The sequence below is a fragment of the Seriola dumerili genome, unplaced genomic scaffold, assembly GCF_002260705.1.
Source record: "Seriola dumerili isolate Sdu_G_001 unplaced genomic scaffold, Sdu_1.0 BDQW01000291.1, whole genome shotgun sequence".
Taxonomy (NCBI): Eukaryota; Metazoa; Chordata; class Actinopteri; order Carangiformes; family Carangidae; genus Seriola; species Seriola dumerili.
The window spans coordinates 2,177,107-2,203,440 of record NW_019174546.1 but is presented as its reverse complement, the minus strand read 5'-3'; the positions used below and the strand labels follow the sequence as shown (position 1 = coordinate 2,203,440).

Sequence of the window (26,334 nt, the reverse complement as noted above, 5' to 3'; positions counted from 1 at the left end):
CTTAATTTTGTCTTGACCTACTGTACCACAACAATTATTGTGTCAATTTCATGTTTCTGGAATATTGGACATACTGCTCCTTCTATTGTGACTTTTGTATAGGATCTAACAGTCTGTTTATGTCCTAAACATACTCAGGCAGTTCTCTAATCCTCTCATCTCAGATGAGAGGATGTCCTCACATACTCTGATGTCTCTTGATGTCCTCAGATACTCTGCAACTGAAGTCTCTGAGATACAGAAAATCACAGTGTGATAACAAGCTGAAAGTCACAAATCGATGTCCTGTACTATAGCTCCTGTCTCTCCTTTTTGTGGAAGATCTGGATTTTATGAGGTGAAAAAAAGAGCTTATCGAATGTCCAACTTTTTTAAATATGTCTGTTCATATTTACAGATCTCATATTACCTAAATCAATCAACTCAGTTGTGTTGCAGTCACAAATTATATTTTAGAATTTAAGATCCCCTTTTTACAAGAAAGACCATACAGTGACAGCAGCACCTTCATTTAATTACAAACAGGGAAAAAAAAATCATGTTTATAGTGATTTATTTCATATTTTTAAAGGGCCTTTATAACTATAGATTCACCAGTGCAATTAAGTATAAATGGAGACAGTTTTCAGATACAGGATCTGCTAATTATATGCTCTGAGACAGAATAGTGTTGCTTCAATTACATTGGATCAATACCTTTTGCCATGATGTCAGGGTAAGCTGAAACCTGCATTCAGCAATGCCTCCTGTTATCATATTAACATGAAGGCTTCATCATTAGTCATGACTCGAAGCTCTGAAGTTCAGTATAAATTGTCAGCTGCATAGTAGCACTTGACAGTGGCAGGGAATAGGTCTGCATCTAAAGATGGAAAGTGTAGGATTTTTCTTTTTATTCACGAACAACCCCTGTGTTCAGAACTGCTCGTCAACTCAGAATTGGAAGATTAAATGTTAAATTAATGTTAGTTTAGCACAACGACTTGAAAAAGGGAAACTGTTTAGTGTGCCTCTCCAGAGCTCCAACACCAATTAAGATTACTAATCAACACGCTGAAGCTTGATGGTTCAATCTGTATATGAACAAATACGAAAACAAGTTGCGGTTTTACTGGGTTGTATGTGTTGTATGTGTTGTGTGTTCTTGGCAGGGCACAATAACTTCCTGGAGTTTCTGCTAATTGCTTGGCTCATCATGCCATTCATGCTTTCAGTCTTTATGCTAAACTAAGCTAGGCAAGAACGCTAATAAAGGTATTTCACAAAATATCTCACTTTTCTTTTAAACTGCTAGTTTTTAAGATAATTTCAATATACTTTCAATTTATCATTATTGGTGTGCACACAGGTTTACTTAAATTTTACATGTTACTGCCAGAGGTAACTGATTACTTTTTTCTCCACTGTCACAAATCAAGAGGTGTCACAAGGTGGTTTTGTTTGCATTTCCCAGCAGTCATATTTACAATGAGACCTTGTCCAGGTTGATTTTCAAAGATTGTTATTCAGCCATGGTACTAAAGTGGAAACAAATAGTTGATTAGTTGTGGTTGACAGACAGAAAATTAATTGGCAAACACTCCAAACATTATCTGCTTCCAGAGCTACTTTTCTCTATTTCATATTTTCCTTTTCTCTGTTGCATTTTTCCTCCAAAGACACCTACTGACATGGGACCTTTAGAAAGCTTTTGGAAGACTGGTATAGGTTAGATTGATCAGTACCTGGTTTCTTTTCACCTCTGACTGCAGCAAACATTGAATTATTTTCATAGATGCATCCCGTCCCCAGCTTTATGTGTCCGGGAAAGAGAGGGAAACGCCTTTCCTTGAACGTGGAAAACCCTGAAAGTCCTCTTTTTTGCGACTTAACACTCACTACACAGGATATCTGGGCCTGAGGATTAGCTGGAGATAGCTGGAGATCAATCTACATAACCCCCCCCTGGAGCCTCTTCTCTCCTTCCCTCTCCTTCTCCTCTTTCCTTTTTTCCTTGTGAACATGGCAGAAAGGGTGTACCCCCAGAGAGCATTCTGGGTAATTAAAAAGAGGGCATGATCAAAGAGGTTAGGAGGCTGTGGACTCAGTGATCACGAGGCATGTGGTCCGTTCCCTACAGTGTTCTCACAACAAAAGAGCTACCTTGTAAGGACCAGCGTGTGTTTGTGTGCATGCAGGATGAAAGCATCTGGGCTTTGGGAAAACAACCTACCGCATAGGCCAATTTGAATATTCTACATTACACCCACCCCCCACCCCCCACCCCCACCTCCACACCCCCAAACTGCCAATCAATAAGCAATCAATTCTTTCTTTGTATTGTTAATGTCATGCTGAAGTTACAAAGCCTATAAGCCTACCTTGGTTACGATTTGCAACACCAAGAGATGAGGCATTTGCTCGATCTGTGTAAAAATGGGAAAGGTTATATATTACACTGAGTAGTCATATAATTCATGCTGTTATGTTGTTAAAGCACAGGGACAGCATGCATAGATGCTTGTTTTTTTTTTTTGTTTTTTGTTTTTTCTTTACAATAATTGGTTTGTTATCTGGGCTGATTTGCCTCAGAATTATTGGAAACATTCGGACAGTGTTTGGAGCACTGAATGGGTTAATGTAGAATAGTGTGCATGCAGCTTAAATAAGTGATTTTTCCACAAGACAAAGGCAGAGTATGTACATGTGGTAGCTGCTTTTGTTATCCCGTATGAGAAGTCACCTTCAGGCATCAGCATGCGTGGGGATGCATGGTGGGAACCACATCTTCATAAAAGATTTTTTTTCTTTTTTTCCTCTGGCTTAGGGCAAATATCTGTCTGTGCGCTTAGAGCAAATATTCTAGTGTGGAAGGGAGAAATCATTCTCAGGAGTGCCTGCTGATACACTGGCCCAAACATGAAGGACTTATGAATGTGATGTACGATATGAACTAGCAAGTCATTTAACCTTAAACCATACTAGTGTTTGAGGAAGTTTTAGTTCATGTACATCAATACTCAAAGTAACTGCTGGCCATTTTGCAAACCATGCTGCGCAGTTTTTTCTCCCCTAAAACAATGGATGGTTGGAAAGTTTCCCTCCTCTGCATTCATTACTTTACAATATGAAAATCAAAAAGCCTCTTAAGACCTGCATGTGGTGTGTAATACAACATAGAATTTTCATAGTTCAATCATATTAAGTTACCTGCCCCTTGATTTTAATACTGTATGGAAATGATGGAAATCAGCTTATGGTTTCCATTTATTTTCTAGAAACGGACATCAATAACATTTCCAAAAATATGAAACAGTACCACATGGCTTGTAAAACTGTTAGCAGGAATGTGAAGTATATATGAATTGTCATAACTGGCTAAAACTTGAAAAATTTGGTATAATTCTTTATAGTTGTATTTTGTTTCTCAAAACTGGATAGACATTTGGTCTAGTCTCAAGAATATTCTAGGAACAATTATCACTATTAAAAATGCACTGGAGAAACTTTTTTTCACACCATGCACTGGTTCACTTCCATTCATAAAAACTGGATTTTAAGATGTAATTCTACATTAATTATTTGTTAGGATTCTTTTTTTTTTTCTCACACTATGTAAAACATACTGATGAACGATAATGGTAATGTCAGGCACAATTTCTCACAGCAACACCATCAGTCAAACAGGAGTTAGTCATCACTGAGGGAGGAAACCATTCATCAGCATGCCAATTTAAAAAGCGTGATCAACTTACGCACTGGTCCGTGATTGCTGGGAATACCTGCAGAAAGAGCAAAGACACAATGTTTCATTAAAGTGTGGCTCTATTTCATTTTACTCCTAAAACTTCAGTCGTGAAACTACAAGAGAAAGCATCTTTGTTTGTAGCTTTTTTTCATTGGATAATTAAAGCCAACCAACACTTATCCAATTGGTCTCTGCTGTGTCCACTGATTAGCAGCAGCCATGGCTTCCCAGAGAACCTGACAAATGCATGGTCCAACACCCGCCTTCCTCTGATGATAATAACAGGTCTGCCAGTGATGAAATGTCAACAGAATCAAAACTCCAAATATGGACAAAGTCTTTTTTTTTTTTTTTAATCAGCGTTTTCACTGTTTGGAATAAATATTTTGTCAACACTCCGTTTTCTTTATCTGCTATTGGCTTCTCTTCAAAGGTAGATTATAGTGATTTTCCTGTATTGTCCTTGAAACATTGAATCTCTGTGTGAAATGAGTCAAACAGAATCTGAAAATAATTTAGTGTTCATTGTAATCGTCTTAGTTAGTGGGATTTCCAGTAGAAAACAGTGATAAAGTAACAAAAATATGTTAAAACCTTTACATATGGTTGTCCTAACACTCACCTGTGTGTTGAAGAAAAATGAATATGCATATTCTCAGGAAGTGAACTAGGTCCTTTTCTGTGGCCTGGAGCTGACTGATGCAGCCTTTGTCTGAATCACATATGTTATCAGTATCTGGCTGTGGATCCACCATCTTTGTGCCATGTTAATGTCATCAGCAGGCAAATCCTACCCCACTATTAGTGCAATTTCCGATCCTTTTCATGAGCTTTATCGCTTTGTCCTTCTGTGATTATGTTTCTGTGGGCCTTTCATATTGTTTGCACCCCATTCATCACTTCATTACCAGTTTGGGGGCTGTCACAGCAACTGTTGGCAAGAGCGCAACACTGCAGCAGCAGGAAAAGCACAGATTTTTAAGCTCCAATTTGCAAGAAACCAAGCAAGCTACAATTCTCAACCAATAGCTGTTCTGTGTGAGAAATGGAGGGCAAACAATATTGCCCTTTGAAGCCAAAACACATTCTTCAGTCTGATCAAACTCTCAGCCCTAACCCCTCTTAACCTGTGAACCTGCTTTGGAACACAAGATGAGTTGTGTTCCCTGCAAAGTGGACTGTCAACATAATTCTCCAAGTGATTCCTCTTCTGCTCTGCCGGCAACTTACAGATTTTTATTACACACCTCCTTTTTTTTAAGGGAAGCTTGGATTTGAATCACTCTCACTCACTCTCTGCTGGTGACAGCTATGGCCCATAGAAACACCGGGCTCCATTTTGGGCTCTAATTTATTAGACGAAGGGTCACGTATGTCCATATATCTACATGTGAAGGGATTTGAATATGTAATAGACCTTGCCCTCTTTTTACCTATGAGATAAATGACTTTCATGATTAAAGAGGAAGACTTGATGACAGATGAAAGCTATTAAACCATAATTACATTTTGCACGTTCAGCATATTTGTCTTGATACGAGGGGCTGTATGTTTAATATCCTCATAGGAAATATGAGCTTCACATAATGGATAAAGGCATGTTACAAGGCCTGGGCTTTACTTATGAGAGAAATAAGAATAATTCAAGACAAAAATTGTGTTCATTCAACACCTGGGGGACCAATATCCTTACGTCACTTCCATGTGCAACATTATTGCATTTTATGCCACTGCCAAACAAGTGCTAATATTGCTTTTGATATGGCTAGACCTTGGTTTCATCGGTTCAGTGCAGATGCGGCCAAGTGTTGGATTTTTTAATAACGGCCTGTCAATCTGACATTGAGCACCACATTACATGGGGACTCATAACACAGGAGAGGTGCAAGGGCAAATCCAGCAATATCTCCTTAGAGTTCGCAAACGTTCCCACAAACAAACCCCCACACACACACAATTGAAATGCGTTGCATGAGCGCAGCGGCAGACACACGCTGTTATGTGCACATACATGCACAGACCGCCACAGACTCATGAGACGCGTACTCATGCCAATCCTCCAATTCATCATCGAACAATCAGCCCAAAGAAAAGCAAGAAAAGGCACTGTTACTGCACAGATTTACTCATACCAAATCAGTGGATCAATAGCAATATCATATCTCTGTATAAATCTAATCAGAGCACCACGTCTGAGAATTCAAGTCAGCCAATCAAACTGAGCATCTGAAAAACCTGCTGTCAATCCCAGCAGACTGCTACCATGAGAGTTCCTGACTGCAAGGCTGAATCAGTGAGAAAGGAGGACCAGAGGGCTAGATCTTCCACCATCTGGCCTCGCCTGGCCGTCCACCACCACATCCCTGAGTGGCTGTATTAGATTTATTGAGGCAATGAGCCCCCTGCCTCAGGCATGGGATTTGATAAATGTGACTCAACTCCCGTCCAAGATTATAATGGGGATAATGCAAAAGAGCACCTTCTGCCTCAGAGATAGCATGCGAACAGGCAGAAAAATATCCAGCATTAGTGCACACTTGTCATGGAGTTGAAGAAGGAATGTTAAGTTCAGTGTTAAAGTATCAGAAGGGATGCTGTTCACGTTACTTTATCACTGAATGAGCAGAGATCCTTATAGCTAAATAACAAAACAGGTCATTTTACCTTTTTGTGCCTTTTACTCAATATGTGACTGAAAAGGGTTTTTTTTCTAAACTTCCAATCTTATTGTCAAGAATGTGTTAAGATGAAGTAGCTAAAACAACTTGGTTAGTTGAGTTTGAAGGTTCATTCTCAACCTGATGAAAAAAAAAAAAAAAAAAATTCTCAACACAAGGTCCAACATTATTATTCCCAAAGCGTTCAATGAAAATCAATACTTAGGTCATGTGATGACAGCTAGCAACTACATGACAGCTGAGCAACTCCATTCACTGAGGAAGGTCTGGAGATGACATTGAAAGCTTTGGAAACAACAAGAAGGTTTGGACTTTGTGCCTCAGAAGTGTTTCTTTAGCTACTTGGTTAAAGTAAAAAAAAAAAAAAGATTCTGGTTTTGGTTAAAATGTTGGCATGAATTTGCTCCTAATTAAGTTTTTCCAATTAACTGCAGCCACATTGCATCTGAAAATGTTGCTTTGTGTTTGTCTGAATACACAGTAGGAGACTTTGTGACAGCTGAACTCCACTCTGCTCCTGAGAGAGGATGGCATTATTTGCATGATTGGAAGAGGTAGCCTCACGTGACAACTGCAACATTGTTCATCCTGAGAGCCAATTGAGAGGCTTCTTACACAGCGGGACGATTGTTAAGTCTGCCACCCAAAAGGAAGCACTCCTTGGTTATATGGTTATATGTAGCAGGCTGGCTCCACCAAACCACAGACTGTGCTCAGAGCTGCATTTGGGAAAGATGCAGCTCAGAGCCAGAGAACTGATGAGAGGTGCAATAATCCCTTAAGGGCAAACAAAACTAAAATAAATAATTAAAGAAATGGTGTTTCAGCCTTTGTCAGATACCAGTGACTGCTGTGATCAGATGGGAAATACAGCGGTGTGTTGCTACCAGCATCAACACTACCGCTTGTACATTAGCTGCATGTCCAGTCTATATCTACTGAACAGTAGAAATACTGACATACTTACAAATATTTGCAGTTCCTTTGGGGATGGGGAGGTAGGAGCCCACACTCCAGGCTCTTCCGTGGTAGTGCCTCTTACAGCGGCTGCAGTCTGGCCCTGTAGTATTGTGTTCACACTCACAGCCCAGCTTCCCCTTGTCAAACACACAGCTGTTGGCATGCAGGTTGCACTTGCACCTGAGACAGAAAGATAACAACAAAAGACAGAGACATGAATAGGCATCATTCTGCACCCATTGAATCAATACCTTCTGGAGGGATTACACAAAGTCCGCCCTTGCTGCGACGTTTATTTGAGCCTTTCAAATTTTTTTGTCTGGGGTAAATTGAAATCCTGGTGGGTTATCTGTCTTGGATTGCGCCTCCACAAAGATTCATTAGGCTCTCCTTTAAAAAAACAAGGCTTCATTTGTCGCTGCCCCTGTGGAGAGAACAGCGATGAGAACAAGGTCACTTTTGCCACTCCGTGAGCTAAATGAATGGCACTCTGTAAGATTTGCTAATTGAGCACAAAGCAGGGATCTGATAGAGAGATGATAGCACAAAGAGAAGCAGCGTAGCCTGAGAATTCTCTTTTTTCTCTTTCTTCAAAGTTACTTTGTTATTTGGCAAGGGAGCCTTCAGGCAGGAAACCCTACCGGTCGGCGGAGCTGGTTTATTAGACAGAACTGTGGCAGAGTTGACAGATGCTCCTGACAGGAGAGGAGAGAAAGCCTGACGGCTGTCAACACTCCACCGAACCCACCCCCCGTTTGACCACATGGAACAAACGTGCTTGTATTTCCAAGCCTGTGGAAAAAGAACAAATTGGTTGCAGTTTGAGTCAGACTTGTGTGGGTCTAACAACCTGAAGGAGCAGAGAGTCAACTGCATGCTTGTAGAATTTGTTTACTCCCAGAGAAGAGCTCGATCAGAGGAAGAACAGGCTATGTTTGGTGTCACATGAGATATTACAGTTTCATATTCCAGTTGTATTCCAAATATATTTCTCCATATTTGATTTTAATCCTAAGAGGGTAAAAGGTTACAATCAGTGACCTCAGCTTCTTGGGAGGTTGGGGGGATTGATACAGAACCAGTTGGGGTGGGAGCCATGAAGAGGAGCTGACACAGAAGACCTCCCCCGGGGTTTGGGTGGCTCACGGTTTCACATCATGCCTATGTTTGTTTTTACAAAGTGCTTCCGAGGGAAGATTTCTCCTATTTGAGGCAGGGGAGCTGGGTATCTGCCTACAATCACCAGTGAACATGAGACAGAGAAATGACAGCAGCAGTCAGAAATACATCCATTCTAATTGACTTCCTGGCCTTACGGTGACATCTCACATTAATGATAGATAACTGCGGGAAACAAGGGAAACTATACCTCATTCTGCATAGCTAATAAGCAGCTGTAGAAAGTCACCGAATAAAGTCTAAAGTAATGTTGGTGTCTGGTAACAACACTATATGAGTAGCACTTTATTTTAATCCTCCTATTCAGCAGTTATAAACACTGTACACACAATTACTAAATGCTTATAAGGGTTATTGTAGGGTATTGTAAAAACGTCTTTCTAAAAAGTGCTTAGCTAAAAATGAGAGAATAAATAAATGGATATGAATAGAAACACATGCACATATAAACATGAATATTTAAATAAATGGCACAAATACATACAGGTACAGATCCTTTCTGCTGTAACTTTAGGGTTCAAAATAGTCAATGTGTAACAATTAGATTAATACAAGATATATATTGGCTTATAACAATTTTTGAGTGAATTAGCATTTAATTCCTGTTCAAACACATAAAGATTGTTTTAAGCTGTTAATAAATGTATTTAAAACTACTAAAGACATATGATCACACTGTACATTATTCCAAATATTTATGTTGTCTTATCAATCATTTATTAATCATTATTTCCACAGTAGTTATGAATGTGTCAAGTAAAGGTTGTTAATAAATACATTTGTATACAGTAGAAATGTCGATTATACTTTTTTACAGCTATGTAACAGTGTGTTATAAACATTTAAATGTATGGTAGAGATAAGAAGAGAGAGAGATTAGAAATCTTTAATAGGGGATTTAAAAAAGTTATGATCCAAAAGGCAAAATCAGTTCATTGGAAATGTAAGTAAAAATCCATATTCTTGAAGGGACATTGTGAGCAATACGATACGAGAAATATCTTTGATTTGAGGTGCTCACTTGGTAACAAAAGCACCTTAAATAGCACAAGAGATAGTAACACCAAAACCAGTGTATAACTGCTGCCCATGCATCTTAGAAATTATACATTTGGATTTTGACTATTTTCAGTAACTCAAAGTTAATAAAACTCAATATAACGTGAGGGGATCATAGAGGAATTCACATGAACCTTTGGTGATCATGTAAACCTTTAGGTTCATACCAGAAAAGAGTAATCGTCATTTGCAAATCCATGGGTTTTCCTCAGCAGCAGAAATATTAAAGTTGAAAAGAACTCCTAAAGTCTATTTATAAAGGAAAATCAACATCTTTCCTCAGGTTGAATGCTGTCTGACAATATTAGCAGCCACATCACAGCAAGTAAATGCTGGTGCCTCTTACCACACATTCCCCATAGTCTTTAACTTTTTAATCAATTAAAGTCCCTGCTCCATAAAATTAATGACTGGGTGTAGCTCTTCTGCCATGCAGACAGCAGCAGCTCCCTGAAGTCAAGAGCGATGAGATTTGACCTTCCACTTAATTAAAAACCAGCAAAATCTGGATCATCGGGCCCAACCGGTGTGGGTAGCACGCCGATAGAGTAGAGGATGTGGGCTCAGGGGACCTCTGGGATGTGATGCTTTTGCCGCTGGCATTGTCATATTGAAATCAGAGAGTTTCTCTGTCCCTGGCTTGGGTCACAAGAGGAAAGAGATCCCCTATATGTCCAGCCTTTTGAACTGGCACCATTACAAAGACACATTTCATAAAGTTTTAATGACCTTTTATCCCGTGTTCAGCCCGGTAGCAATTGGTATTATCCATTATCCAAACAAGTGACCCTCCCCTAGGAGACACTAGAAATCATCTAGCTTCTCTGTCCTTCCCATCAACTGCACTCCTTCAGCTGGGGGTAAAAATGCTCTTAGAGACGATGAAATCAATGCTGTGGTGGTATACATGTAAATGTGTATTTCTGTGCAAGAATAGCAATATCTATTTCCAGACAAAATGACTCATTTATACTGAATAATCCATCAAACATGTTTTTCAGTTACTATGGGGACTGCTCCTTTGATATTAAGTAGTTTTAATAAAAAGCCATTAATCTGAAACTGAGATAAAAAATTTAACCAAGGTCCCTTTTACGCTGGTCAGAGAACCCATTAACACCCACTAACATCTGGCTTTTTTCTGCCGTGGGAAAGGGTTACCCACTCCCGGGTCAAATGACTCTGCAGTAGTCACGGGTATTTATCCACTCCAGCTCTGATCTACAGTGACGAGAACATGACACCCAGGTGAACAAGCTAAGTTTTGTGTAACAATAAAGATTGAAGTTTGGTCAATATTGACATGCTAGGGGCGTCGTGTGGCATAGTGGTCTAAGCAGGCGCCCCATGTGTAGAGGCTGCAGTCCTCGCTGCAGTCGGCCCCGGTTCGAGTCCCGCATCAGACGGCCTTTACTGCATGTCATTCCCCATTTCCTGTCTCTCTACTGTCCTGTCAAATAAAGGCATAAAAAGCCCAAAAAAATATATATAAACAAAAAATATTGACATGCTACACATCGGTAGCTCAGATAGATTTTCCACAATTAAACTGTTCAGTTCATTTGACAGAAACCATGAGTAAAAAAGTTAATTCAGATTTACCGGCATCGTAAACCAGCAAGACTGTGAAACAGTGGTTATTCTCTACTTTTGAAGCAACTGTGAAGTCCGAACATCTGTCTATTCCTCAATTATTTATATTCCTTTAGTCCGTAAGGGTCCACTGATCCAAAAAATCTAAGGGTTTTTCATGAAAGTGTTCCATGTTGTGAATATTGTCATGTGAAATCCATTGCTGACTTTTGGGCAACTTCTTCTTCACTTCTTTCAACATGAAAGATAATTTTTCACGTTCTGGCTCGTGGTCCTTTGGGTATCCTTGTTTTTGTTCTGTCACTTTGCCAACTGCGCTGTAAATGTGCTGTCTGACTGACTGACTGAAGTCAATGATCTAGCTTAAACCCCTGGACAGAAAAAGGTAAACCTGTGTGATGGCTCTGGCCTTGAGCCTCAAAGACCTAGGGCAATGATTTTTGGTCCCACCCACTATAAATCAAAATGCAATTGGTTAATTCACCTGCTACTTTCTAAACAAACACATGCAGCTGTGGAGGCTTCAGGCCTTCTGTCCCAGTTATGAAGTCCCAACCAATGTGAGTGAGCCAGCTATCCCTTTCTCTGGCTAGGCAACAGAAGATAAAATCTGATTGGATAACTGTTCAGTAACCCCTTTATTTCTGAAGCACACTTGATAGAAAATGAGTCTAAAATTTGAATTAGAAGAGAATAATTACTAAATAAAAGAGATTTAAAACCCTTAGATGTTTGGCCTTCTCTGAAGGCATAGAATGCCCTGAGGGTTCCTCACTGGTTGAATTTTATAAATGAAATTTTCTAATACTGTGTGTACATACACACACAACTCAAAACCTGAGCAGATGAAGCCAAAAGTATCTGCAGACTTAAATCCCATTTTAGATAGGTAAGAAAATATAAATGTTGTTTTTTTATTTTGCAATTCGAATGGACCGACCCTTTAACCTTAAACAGGGCGACATTAATGCTTCATCCAATTATGAGTATTATCATGCCCTCCTTAAAAAAAGACATTATAAAGCACTGTATTTGATATTTGCCTCACCTGGTTTGTAATGTGATACAGATACTGGTTTTGATTCTGACTATGTTTTGGCCTGCGAATGTGAATGCTACAACTGCAACAATGAACGAATCTCTGCAATGAAGGAAGATGAGGTGGGGGTCTAGTTTATATTGATATTCTGGGGTAGACAGCCGCAATGCCCTGTGTCTTCTCCTCTAGCTGCTGCTGAACCTTGGCTTCTCTTGGCTGCTTGGCACTGTGTTGACAGGCTCACTGTGTCTAACACAGCTTTTCTTCCTTGTGACAGCTCCTGGCATCTCTGATTCAAGACAAGAGAGGTGCACAGAACTTGTTAAATAAGAACCTCAAAGTAGAGGAGCCTGAACTGACAAGTAAGGGAAACTTTCATTTGGGGGAAACTTTCATTTGCTAATTTGCAAGTTCAACCTTACAGCGACTTTCAAGAAAAAAAATCACCAATTCAATTAAGTGCAAGTCTTGCTTAAGATAAATGACTGTAAATCTATAAATACATTTTTGCAGTGTTATAATCTTTGACACTGCAAAACTTATACCCACGAGGTAATTGTGGAACAATAAAGAGTGTGATATAACAATTTGTGGCAATTTCCCTTTCAGACAAATTCACAGCCAATAAATTACAGTGATCTTGATATCAAGCACTATTAATGTTTGAATAGTGAGAAATGATGGTTATGAAGGTCATAATGAGTCTAACAGTCAAAAGAGCAGATAATGAATGTAATAGAATTAAAGTTATGAAAATGAGATGTCCTGTTAACTGGGGCCATTCAGTAGAAAAATCATTATTGGAAAATTTGCATGAAAATAGTAAGGAGACATTTTAAATTTAAACCTGTTTATTTTAGCCACTATCTCCCTCCAGCTTTTGTTAAATACCTTGCAAGTCCACCCACAGGTGTTTACACTGATTTGCCTTAATTAAAAACTCTCAAGATGGTGTGGGCGTGTAAAGACTGGGCTTGATTGACATGTCACTTACTCTCCAGTTGTAAGGTTGAACAAATCACATTGTTTTTGTTTGTATAGGCTGTTTTCATGGATAATATTTCAATATGCCACAGGTATTAATAATAAAATTCATGATGGCTGAATTACATTTAGCTGCTTTAGTTTCAGGGTCCTAGCCTTGTGCATGCTGACTCACTGTCAAACTAAATGCATTGCTGTCCACCTGTTTTTATGACACTGTCCTCCTATAAACAATGACCCCTGTAGGTTGTTTGTGCAGTTTATTATGACCCATAGTTTTATTGTTAAGCAAGCAGTCGTGTGAGGCAAAGCCTCAAAATTATATGTTTACATTAAAGTGACAAAGCCCTCTAGTGGGTGCAGTAAGTATGAAAGGTTCAATGAAGGAAATCAGGTGACGTTAAAGGTTCTCACTACACTTTATATAGTGAAAATTTCCATTTAGGAGAGACTGCTGTTCTTTTCCATTTCCAACTGATATTCAACATTGTTTCTTTTAACCATGTTCGTTCCATAACCTTAACCACGTGCTTATTACTGTAACCATGATGATGAACATCCTCTAATGTTAACAAAGAACTTATTCTAACCCAAACCATGATCTTTCCCCAAACCTAACCAAGTTTTTTTTTTTGTTGCTAAACATAACCAAACCATTAGTATAGCATGGTCACATCAGAAGAACATAAGAAGAAAAATGGTGGCCAGCGAAAACATCACATCTGTGTGGACCAATGTGGAGACTTTAATGTTCCTCCACTTAATACACGAAACAAACATTTTTCACACACAGGCTTAAGCGCTGTTTGAGGTTTCACTGGTGCTCTTTTAATAATGTGACCTTGTTGTGGTGTCTTGTTCTGCAGTGGTTTAACAGCACATGACTGCACAATCATCTAGATGAACCAACTCCTAATGTTTGCATAACGATAGTAGATGGAAATGTGCATTAATTCACATTTTCTTTTGATGATTTTCTGTAAATTCAGTTAAAAAAAGCATTATATTTGGATAGAAACCTGTCAGCTGTCATGGCTTACAGAATATAGAATATAATATAGAATAATAATATAGAATGGAGCCATTGTTAATGCATTACTAACAAGTGTTTTGAAAATATCTATTTGTTCAATGAGTTTGGTGGCCTTCCATAATTAACCAGTTTAATTTTGCCCAACTTCAACCCAACCAGACTAAATAATCAGAATAACTGAAAACACCTGTGTGGGTGAACATACATGTGTGCAGCCCATTGGGATTAAAGAGAAGAAGAAGAATGTAAGTTCTTATAGCTTCTGCTGTTACTACAGGGCTAATGTTAGATGAAAAGTTGTTTTGACATCTTGGTTATAAATAATAATTCATTGATTTTAGTGACTATATTTCAATGCAGCAAATGTAGTCCCTGATACGCTGCCGAAACAATGGGTGTATGTTACTGAGATGTCGCCTGAAAAGTTTACTATTCACAGAATTTTAATCCAGTCTCAGAACAAAATGCCTCAATTGCTTTTGACCTGCAAGTCACCACAACGGCGCTTATGAGGTCAGCACTCTATTTTCTGCTCCTCTGCTCATTTTTTGCTTCTATAAATCTGCTGATGCTATATGTGCCTGGTGTGTCACATTAGCTCCCATGGTTCAGCCTCTTGAATTGTTTTTCCCTTTGTGGAGGCAACGATGTGATTGACCTAATTGTTTGCACCTGTGACAGGGTATAAATGCTGAGACTCCCACAGGGCCAGGCCACATACTGATGAAGGGGCTGGCTGCTAAACTGTTTGTCTGTGAATTGTTCTGTTACTGTGAAGATAAGGAAAATACAGATAGCAACTTGTACAAAATAGTTTCTGAAATGGAAATGCAACTTCTCCATGGACCATTGCAAAATGGAAGGCTCCCTTTCTTTCTTTTTCTTCCATTAGAGATTTGACCCGTGACCGCTGTTCTGAATGATAAGACTGACTGAGAAAACCAGTCTCCCTCAGCCCTATACCTCACCTGTTCCTCACACAAGTTGGCCATGGTCAGAAGCTGTAATGTGCCTCCATGCTGAATAAATACATACTGAGGTTTCCTGAAACTTTCCTTGACAAGACACTCGGAGAGGCTCACATATCCTGACCAGTGATAGCTCTGACAGATATGGAGAGATCAAGGCTGTTGAGGGAAACTTTGGCCTTGCTGAAATTTTTAGATGAATGTCAATGTGTTATCTGGCCAAACCAGAGTAACCTGCCAACAACCGTGCAGGAGAGGCTGTCTGATTCTTTGACATGAAGGGATCAGGACATTGGTCCCGCTTCCTGTCCCTTTCTGTATTACCCTTCAGTCAGTGTGTAAGACAGTGTGGTGGTGTGTTTTCTTTGTTTTTGTTTTTCTTTTCTTTTGTTTTTCTTAAGTGATGCATTGTAGAGACTTTCATGGTGATAATAACTTGGTCAAGAAAAATCCCTCCCTGGTATACCAAAATTTCCCAAAAATAAGAAAACAATAAACTTAATTGCTTTTTGGAGCCAAAGAAGAGTGATTAAGATCAGTGGTTGGCTTGATTCCCTTAAATTTTGAACACCACAAACCAAGCCAGAAATCTAGGTGTAGTACACTCCCATCTAGATTTTAACATCCAAATTAATTACAAAACCATCACCATAAGAATATATCAAGAATGAAAGCATGTATGCGGGCAGGATTTAGAAAGTTAGAAACTCAACAGAATTGATCACATCAGTCCAGTTCTTAGGCCTTTTTGTGTTGACCTCCTGTGTCTCAGACTTATATAGATTGTTACAGCAGTGACTGCTGTACTAAACATGGAGGAGCAGCATTCAATTTTTATGTACCACATATCTGGAACAAAATTTAAACTGGCATATTTTCTTAAATCAAGGGTTAAAACTTTTAAATCCTTGGCTTTTATTTATTCTGAGTTTGGACTGTTCATTCATATCTTGCATTTTGCACTGTAATTTATATTCTCCTGTTTAATCAGGAAACAAGACTTTTACTTTAACAGTATGGAAACTACTTGGGATCATGATGTTGTTTTCTTGTAGAAATGTAGTAATCTTGGAGTTTACAATACAAAAGCACAAGTGTGTGTGTGTGTTTTTTGTTTTTTTTGTGCCATAAAAATAAACTTGCCTGTCCTTGCCTTACCTTTTTGGAGTTTTCATGTGGGGAAAACATTCAGTGTTATGTGGTTCACTTAATATGTTTACTCTTTTGGAAAAAAATTAATTATTCATGTATATCAAATTAATAATATAGCTTCATAATGTTATCTAAAAATAAAGAGTTAATGCAGCTGAAGACCTGCAAAGCCATAAAATTTAAAAAAGGATGTTCACTGTAATATGCAACCTGACTTGATGCAGGTAAACTCCAAAAGAAAACAAAGTTTCCTACTTCAACACCAGTCATTTGAGCAGGGACAAAGCAAATCGAGCTCATATAATGAGTTTGACAACCCTTCTTTACATCGTCTCGGTTTATATTTCAGCTGCGTTGAACTTTTCCATGAGGAGAGGGGAGAGTCACAGAGTCACCTCATTACACCAGGCTGTGTCACCGTGAAATTGAAGAGTCCGATTAGGCTTGTTTTCGTCGCTCTGTGCTGTGGCCAATTTTGTCATTCTTCGGGGTGTAATGTAATACATCTCAAGCAAATTGTTTGCGTCCCCTATCGAAATATAAAGCAGCCCCGCCAGGGCTCCCCAAATTGTTGGAGAAATATTAGGAATGGATCACAAGTTAATTCCCCCTGCTCCAATTTTCTGCAGAAGCGAAATGAAATTTGAATTTGCGTGGCTTGGACCACTGCCACTGAAGGCCTGTGATTTGTTTCAATGACAGGGCCTATTATTGAGGTTGTGCATTGATGTAGGCATACAGTATGGTAATGTCTGCCCCCCTTGTCCCACCTCAGCCCTCATGGTGGAGGGCCGTCTCATTCATGTGATGTAAGCCGCTGAGACAAGGAGGAAGCTGTGAAGAAATCGGCAATGGAAGGACATATTAATATGGAAATTAGAGGCGGTGTGTGTGTGTGTGTGTGTGTGTGTGTGTGTGTGTGTGTGAAAGCACAGAGACATTCAAGTGTTGCTTACTGCAAGCACTCATGTACAGTATGAAGGGTGAATGTACAAATAAAAAATTGTGTTCACAAAGGTATTAACACTTTAATGAGGAGAAAACATTCTTTGCCACTGTATCACTCAGGTGAGGACACACATGCATATAAACGTATCCACCATTTGAACACAAAGCCACAACAACCTCTGTTCCACAACTAGTAAAGCTTTATTGTACAATAGGTGTGGCAAAAAGGACGTGTTGATGATTTTACTATTCATGGCTGCTGCCCCTCCAGAGAGGGCTTATGTTGATGTGCTTTCTCTGGCACCCATATATTATTTACAAAGAGAGCCTGGGCCATAATGAGCACTAATTAAACGCCGGAGACTGGGAGATGACTGGCAGAAAACATCGCAGCATGTGACAGACATCTGGTGGAAGATAAGTGAGCAGGCGTTGGCAGAGCCGGAGAGAACCTTACCGTGGTAGCACAGTAACGCTGGGGGTCGTGTGAACCTGCACTTGAACCTGACTTTCAAACTCTGTCAATCAAGCTGGCTACAGCTGTCATGGTTCACAGGGCACGGGCTTGGTGGATTGGAAGCGTGTGTGTGTGTGTGTTCTGTATGTGAGAGACTGGATAAGAGCCAGTCAGTTTGTGTGTATGTGTGTGTGCAGTTTGTTTTGGCTCGTGTGGTTATGTCAAGGGCAAGACTGCAGTGTAGCCATTTAAAGGGGCAACAAGAAAAATCCCAGTACTAAAAAAATAAATGGGCTTGACTCGGTCTTCACTTTGGCTTTTCCGCCATATAAATGCATCTCTTCCCAACTAACATTTTCAAGTGTTCAAAAAAATGCACACTCTAAGACACCCTCTTCAGTAAATAATTCTGTTGGATCTCAGATGTCATTAGCAGGATTTTAGAAATGTTAAAATTTACATTTTCTGTTAATCTTATCTCAGTAAATGGTCTAAAAACTGTTTCAGCGGCCTCTGAGAAATACAAAATCTTTTTCTTTTTTTTCTTTTTTTTCTCTCTTTAAGCTCAATTGGAGAGCTTTAGTCTAAAAGTTGGGCAGATTTAGTGTAAAAGATATTAAAGCTACCTTAAAAGTCACCATGTGTATTTATGGGATGTAAACTACTCAGGTGGTCAAACCGCCACATTTCCATAAACTGTTCCTCCTATATCCTTAATGACATAAGCTATTTACGGAGATATTTGAATTTGAGTTACAGTCCATTGTAACTCAGCATGATAAGTTGCAGTATCTCTTTGCCACCTGTAGAGGTTGACGCAAAGGCTCTTGCTGTACTGCACTACTTTAGCATGTAAATTTAGCATGTATGATGCGTTTTTTTTTTTTTTTTTTTTTTGTATATTTTTTTTGTATATTTTTTTTTTTTTTTAGAACAACAAATCACAGATCAACAAGTAAAAAGGGCTTTGTCACAGTTTAAGCATACATGAAGAAAAAGATCATCAGCAAATGTCCTAAAAACGAGACAAATTGCTCAAAGATGAGGGTTCAAAAACCTTTGGGGGGGGGGGGCAGGCAATAACTCTTACATCCATCTAGATAGCTGTTTACAAACACTGTTCGACTATGGATGCTCTTTTTTGTCTTGTAGTTAGGACATCATTCAGTTACCAATCCCCCCTGGAGAGGGCGACAGCCCACAGAAACATATGGACTTACTGTATTCGCACAAATTACTGTCTTGAGGTACGATAGGTTGAGCTTTCTGATGGAGGGATGTGATGTGACAGGTCTGATTATGGGTATAGATAAAAATTAGAGTGATTCCAGATTGTAAACAGTGTTTGAGAGTGGTATGGTAATACTGTACAAAACGAAGAATGGCACACTGCGGGAATAATGACTTCTCCATTTTCATTTCAGTCAGTCAGAGTCAGTATTAGAAGAAGGTGCAAGGTTGACAAAGGTGAACCTTGATTTGCTAGTGTGGAATTCTTAAATCTGTTAGTTGGTGTGTATTGGACCTTTTTTTTCTTTATCTCAGAAATGATTATGAACTTTGTTGGTTTTTAACATTTTTACTTTGGACAACATTTAGCTGGTGCAACCACTGAACTAAGAATCAACAACAAATTCCATCAAGCTACGCAACAACATCCTTTACTCAAACACTGAGGAGTTATATTGATTTTGCTCCTGCTGCACTCTGTCCTACCTTATAAAGTTACAAGCTAGAAACACTCACAAATCTCTCTCTCTCTCTCTCTCTCTCTCTCTCTCTCTCTCTCTCTCTCTTCAGGATAGAAGGATATTCAAATGCCAGTAGTTTAAATGAGGGAGGGAAATGTCCTGGCACATTACACAGCAGATGATATGGTGCAGCATCATTATTACTTTTCTCTTGAATTTGTGTGCGTGACCACACGAGAGCACTTGCTGTAGATATCCTCCGGGTTTAGATCTTCAGTGTGTGTTTGGTTCAGCAGGGTGCGATGCCCGTCATGTGAATGCACTGTAGAGGAGCTACAAATTTAGACTCCTTTTTTTTTTTTTTTTTTTTTTTTTAAGTGCAAGATACAGTGAAAGTGTGTGTGATACGGCACTTATGAGCTCAGGATTCCCACGGAGAGAGGGAGATACAGAGTTTGTCTGTGGCTCGAGGGAACCACTGGGGAGCATAAAATAAGAGTAAGATGTTTCATACTTTATCTGAAACTATTATTCTTTTGTCTCCAAATTGCCTTTTGAATAATTCTCATGTATACCTCAGTGGGAAGGTTCAGGATAAAATGTTGTGAAATTTGCTTTTGTCTTAACATTTGTCAGCATATACAGTCAGTAGGGAATGAAACAATCTCACACATCATTTTCCATGAGCCTGCAGTCATGTTGTCGATGTTAGATACTCTAAAGTCCTTTTTTGTGTAATAAAGCAGAATTGCAACAGACAAACTTACAATGATTAATGACCAAAAATGACATAATGACTTAAATGTTCTTCTTTTATGATCAACAATAAGTCAGGCCTTTTCTCGGGATGCAATGTGTTAGAGTACATCATGATATAGATGTTACATTAGATAATTTAAGCCTCTGATCCTCAACATCTGTCTTTGCCAGTAGTAATCCTGCAGCCAGTTGCACCATCTGTTCTTAAATTCAAACTTCTTATGCCTCATCATAACGTAACATTAGGTGTAACCTGGATATTTATGACTCACTGACTTCAAGCAAGTTGCACTACACAAACAAGTTCTTACATAGATATTAGCTGCTACAAAATTTCATTGCCTTGTCCAAGTGTTGCATAGCTAACTGAACCAGCTAATTCTTCTTGCTCATTCAGAGATTTAAAAGTGCTTTTTATGTAAAACATTTTTGTTTTTTGAAAGTTGCCAAACAAATAAGCTTGCTTTGCTTTTGACCTTTTGTAACTCATTTAAATACGGTTGATGTATCTGACTGGACACTTGATCCAAAACGCTTTAGAGTGAAGATACAAGCTGAGAAGATTTTAGATTTACATTTCACAAAAAATCTCAAATTACAAAATGGAATGCCAATAATATCACACTAAATAGCCAGTTAGGTTGGCATATTCCCTAAATGTCATGATGCATATGCATAAATAGTCATACCAACGTTTACAAAAGAGTTTAAAACTTGGTTGGCTATCCTTAAAAACAACAGAACTGGCAATTATGTTACAGCTCATAATGCAACAATAACTTCTTTCTGACTCATGTATGGCGCTACAGATGTTTTCTAGCAACTGGCTGACACCTTACAAAGTCTTTAATGGATAAAAAATAATTTAGTTTTAATGCAACACAATTAAGTAAATCACTAGTTTGAAACTAGCTGGCTGTTAAGGACTTAGGAAGGACACGCAGACTGGTTAATAGATTTATGAAGAGCTGTTGCTGGAAATCATCAGAAGACAGGGAGGTTATCAATCAAACAACCAAGGACGTGATCTAATGAATTCGGCCTATGCGTCGCACAAGATGCCCACATGGGTTATGTAATGTAATGCTAACAATAATTTTTGCAGTTGAGTGAAAAATGAAACCGACACTTATACATGTATTCACACAGCAGCCCAACTAAGTGGTTAGAGAGGCCATAGTGTGAAGTCTGAGGTCTGTCAAAGTGCATATCTCTGAATTTAATGTCAGCATTCGTTGATTCATTCAGGTCAATTTCTCTTGCATGAAAAACAAATGCCTGGCACACTTGTATTCACAAGGCAGTTGGGGAGTTGAATTCCTTACAAGTTAATATGTATTCAATAAATAAGTAAATTTACCATAAACAAATAAACTTCATTTACAGTCATTAATGCTTTTGCACCACAGCTCTTTACAATGTGCCTCTGGGCCTCACCCACACAAACACACCATGATAGTGGAGATGCCATTGGCCATTATGAGCAATAGGAGTTCACTGTCTTGTTCAAGGACACTTGAACTTGTGATCAAACCACCAACCCAGTGGTAAAGTTTTAAGAATATATCAATATTTATATTTTCTGTTTACTTGTGAATTCTGTTTTACTGTACTTTATAGCAGGAGATTATAGCGGACAAACAGTGATGGTGAATTGCCCAGTCCACACCGTGAAGGGCCTAGCCATGTTGGATAGTTGTTAGTTTTAAGGTTACTTGAACACAATCCTTGAATACTGGGTAAAAGGGGAAGTGAAAGAGAAAGAAACAGTGAAGTAAGGAAAAAAAAACCAAGAGAAAAGGTTAGAGAAAAATAGAGAATGACATGGGAGATGAGAGAAATAGCACATTAGCACTTATGGATTAGCTGCCTCTCATTCCCAGGCCCTGCTGCGGCCCTGCAGATGTGCAGCTCTGACCGTGCAGCCAGCCAGTAGCGGTCATGTCTTAATTAACAAGCAGACATCTGATCAATAAGTGAGGAACGATGGAGAGGGAGACGTGAAAGGTGGGACAGCCTGCACAGTTCAAGGTTTTTGTTTCCCGTTGATGTGGAATAACATTAGAAATCAATAGCATGGCTAGCCTCACAACACACTCTGACTCTACTCAGGAGAGGTGAAAAAAAAAAATCCCCCTTTTTACCTTTTTTCCTCAGGTTTTCTTTTGCCCATCACTTTTCTATCATACAAGATCATTGTTCAGGGAGATTTGTCAAAGCATTTTCAGTGCAATGTGATTTCTAGCTTTGTAAAGTCAGTTTTATAAACTCCTGTTCTGCAACAATTCTTGGATTATTAAAAGAAAAATCTATTCTGGTTCTTTTTATATTGTCTTGTGCAGCATCTGAAGTTTCCCAGGATTTATTTCTGAGTGAAATGTTATTTACTTTTATTAGTGTGCTGGCTTTGTTTCAACCTGCCTCAGGCACTTAAGTTCAGGATTTCTCTCAATGACTTCCAAGAGTCTACAGCTAATGAGCCTCATTCACCAAAGATTTCTACACACAACTTGTGCAAAGCCACCAATGAACCTTAATGATGATGCTGTTTTATTTACTTCCACACATTTGTACTAATTCACTGTTTTTATGTGGGGATGGTGATGACATCAACTAAAGCTTTTTCACTTCTTCACATTACCAATATTGCTATATGCCATTGCTGCTGCTTTAGAGGGGAGTAGTAGTAAAAGTAGTACCATTACTCCCCCATTACTCCCATCCAAACTCAAGATTTGTCAAAGACTGGTTAAAAAGGCAAACTTTACTGTGTGAAAGTCAGACTCACTACGCCCTATCCACCACCTACATCTCCATGCTCTTTCTGCCTTGCTACACATTGGGCACACTACTTTCTTCATTTGTACTGAATGGTGACATTGGACGTAAATTGTGAGGCACGCAATCGTCCAATATGAAGTAAGCTGGAAACTGGGCTGAAATACTGGTGGACGAACTGGTATCTCTTCTACTGCTGATATTTTAAGTTGCTGCAGATTTTCTGTTATCCAGCTTTATTGTATTTTTGTATGTAAATGTGACAACAAGTTCTCTGTTTGTTTGCATATTTTTTTCTTTAGAATATAACAACATTAATGCGCAAGTTACAAAATGAGCATAAAAATGTACATAAATAACAAATGGATTCCAAAGGATTTAAATTTTTTTCATTGGCTCATTTATTTGAGTAGTTTTTTTTATATAATCTCATTAGGAGTTGTCTATTATCTTCATGAACCTTTTTTAGAATGTAATTTGACATTTTTGCAGTTTTCCAGGATCCATTCAGAGCCTTGACATTCATGAACATATTTGCAAGTTACCTGGCGTTGCACATATTCAGCTGTGTGGTGTGTGTGTGTGTATGTGTGTGTGTGTAAGTTTATCAGTGTTTATGAAGTATTCTGGGTATTCTCGGACAGGATGGCCATTCTGTGATAAGGCTTTCACATTTGGTTGTAGCCAGGAGGCTGCTGAAGCCGGTGGGAACTCCAATCAGTCTCTCCCCACCCACTTCCATCACCCTCTTTCAAGTGAGTTACTGATCCACCTCTGGACAGAAATCGTATGTTTATTTTCTTTTCTTTTCTCACTGCAAACTTTTGCTGGAAAATTGAATTTGATGCCCAGGGGCAGGATGGAAAATTGGGCAAAATAGCTTATTTTCCCCCCCATCCAACCTTTTGCTACTCTTTCTAATGAATGGTAAAATAAGATATCTGTGGGAGATGCTAGTCTGTGCTGGGTAGCAGGTCTTGCAATTTAGAACTTATCAATTCATGTTTACAGTATGAGTGTGGATATTGGAAGAGTGTGTCTGACTACAGAACATGTATATCTCTCTGATAGGGCTGAAATGGGAATATCACACACCAACATTATGAAAAATGTGTTGTGGCATGTGATCAAAGACATCACACATCATGAAATTATGTCAAACTTTTTGCCAGTTATAACAGCGGATGTTCAGTGACTGATTTGTTTTACGGTTTTGCAACCAGCAGTCAAAGATGATTAAGAAAAGAGACCTAGATATCTTTGAAAATGTGAGTTATTTAAAGCAAAAACTGTATCTTGCTCAGAAAGGAAACCTCATAGATTAAACCATAAATCTACTCATTATTAAACAGGCCAAGGCTAAATTTGGAACCAAAGCCTGGCAATTCTGAATGTCTCCACGTTTCACTGATGTGTCCCTGATGATTACCATTTAATCAGCTGCAAATGCTCTTAATTACAAGATTAGTCTCCTACCAATTACCCAACATGCTAATGGTTCTAATCTGCCATTGAAGTCGACTGAATTCTAATTAGGGACTAACTGTTTCAATTCACCTAGGGCCCATCTGATGGGTCATTACCAACCTAGTTATCCTCATATAAACCAACTGCAGCAAGCGACACGGGTCTCATTTGGAGAGCAGCTGTAGAGGCTTTACGACCACCATGTGGGCCATTTCCATGTATCATGAAACAACAATGTCTCCACTCCCTGATATTTGCAGTGACATTCTGATGACTCACTGAAGATATTATATGCTGCAAAACTGCAAGCTGTGTTAATGAAACAGGCATTGGAAATCTTCTTAGTCTTACTGAAAATGTAGGTTTTAAAACTGGAAAATCTGGAGTAACTAAATTTAAACAGGTTAGATAAAAAATTCTAATTTCACATATGACTCGTTTTAAAGGTGCCCTAATCGATATATATATGTATTTTTTTATAATAACAATGGCTCACATTAGTTTGTAATGTGAGGGGGGTTGCTTGTAATGATGAACCAACACAGAATTATCACACAACTCTGCAGTCCCCCGCAGCTCCATAAACCTATTTCTAAATGTATTTTTGGATTGTTGTTGTTCTGACCTGCAGTTGCATGTTTTCATTATCCTTGTTCCCTGCAAAACTACACTACACTGCCTCACTGCCCCACCTACACTGTTCAGCAACAAATGGCAGACAGGCAAAGTTAACTAGCTGGTGAACATAGTGGAGCAGGTAGCAGCTGAATTAGCATCCGGAAAATGCTAATGTTGCTACATTTCGACTGGAATAAGCAACTGTTTTCTACCAAGAAAGACTACCAGTTTATCAGACACAAGACTTCTGCTTGTGTTAATAGTAAATGAAAATGTGTTCCTTAATTGTGATAATCTGTACGGCTAATATGACCCTGGAAAAGTGAATTAATTATAATAAGAAACCATGTACAATCAAGTTTTGTAATGGTATAAAAACATTCATAGTCATCAAAAGAAAAGTTCTTTCCCCCCAATTCAGACATATTTTAAAGACAGAATTTTGGGCCGTGTTGAATTTAGTGTTAGCCCACCTTAACACTTTTCAATTGTAAACACTGAGCGACTAAATAGTTGGCTTTATAGGCCAAAAGAAGGGAGGTATTGATGCTCCTTTCCTTTGCATTTTGAAAATTCAACAAGTTGTAATCGTGGCTTCCTCTTAAAAACTTCTTTCCACAGTTAGGAAACTTCCCATTCAAAAAAGACCCATAGACTTCCATTCATTCATCTGGTCTGTGGAAGTAAAATCTGCTGGTCAGTTGATATTGGTGCCACTAGTGGTCCACCAGAACTCCACTTGGAAGATAAATTTAAACAAAACTTTATAGTATTACACAGAAAAGGTTGGTTTATACCAGGGGCAGCTAACCATATGCCATGGAGAAGAAACAGTCTGTAGGTTTTCATGCCTACTGATCCCCCTCAGCAGGTGATTTCCCTGAGTTATTCCTCTCTACTTGAAGGAGTGCTAATCAGTGTGTGGTGTCTTTGTTTGGAATAACAAACTGCCGACTGCTGGCTCTTCATGGCACATGGTTGGCCAGTCCTTGGTTTATACTGATGCTGTGTGATAATTATAATTCCACAAAAATTCTCCCAACTTGTCTTCATTCATCGTCAGACAAGGATGGAAATTGACAAGTGCTGCAAGCTCATCACAGAGCTCCAGCCGTTTTGAAAAAAAAAAGAAAAGACTAAAGTGGTCCGTTTGAGATACACATTAAAATAACCTGGAGAAACACGAGAGTGAACAGTTGTACATTTTTGTACATTTGAAACCAGCCACATGATAGTTTTGACAA

General features: G+C 38.8%; 1 protein-coding gene across 1 annotated transcript in view; it reads right to left on the bottom strand.

The window, feature by feature from the left end:
* The window catches only part of LOC111231160 (netrin-G1-like), a 54,654-nt gene that overhangs the window by 4,961 nt on the left and 23,359 nt on the right, over positions 1–26,334 (bottom strand). The window contains exons 3-5 of the mRNA XM_022758179.1: positions 7,373–7,545; positions 3,735–3,761; positions 2,361–2,405 (exon numbers count right to left, since the gene is read on the bottom strand). Coding sequence (XP_022613900.1) covers positions 2,361–2,405; positions 3,735–3,761; positions 7,373–7,545 — 245 coding nt within the window. The remainder of the gene's footprint in view (positions 1–2,360; positions 2,406–3,734; positions 3,762–7,372; positions 7,546–26,334) is intronic.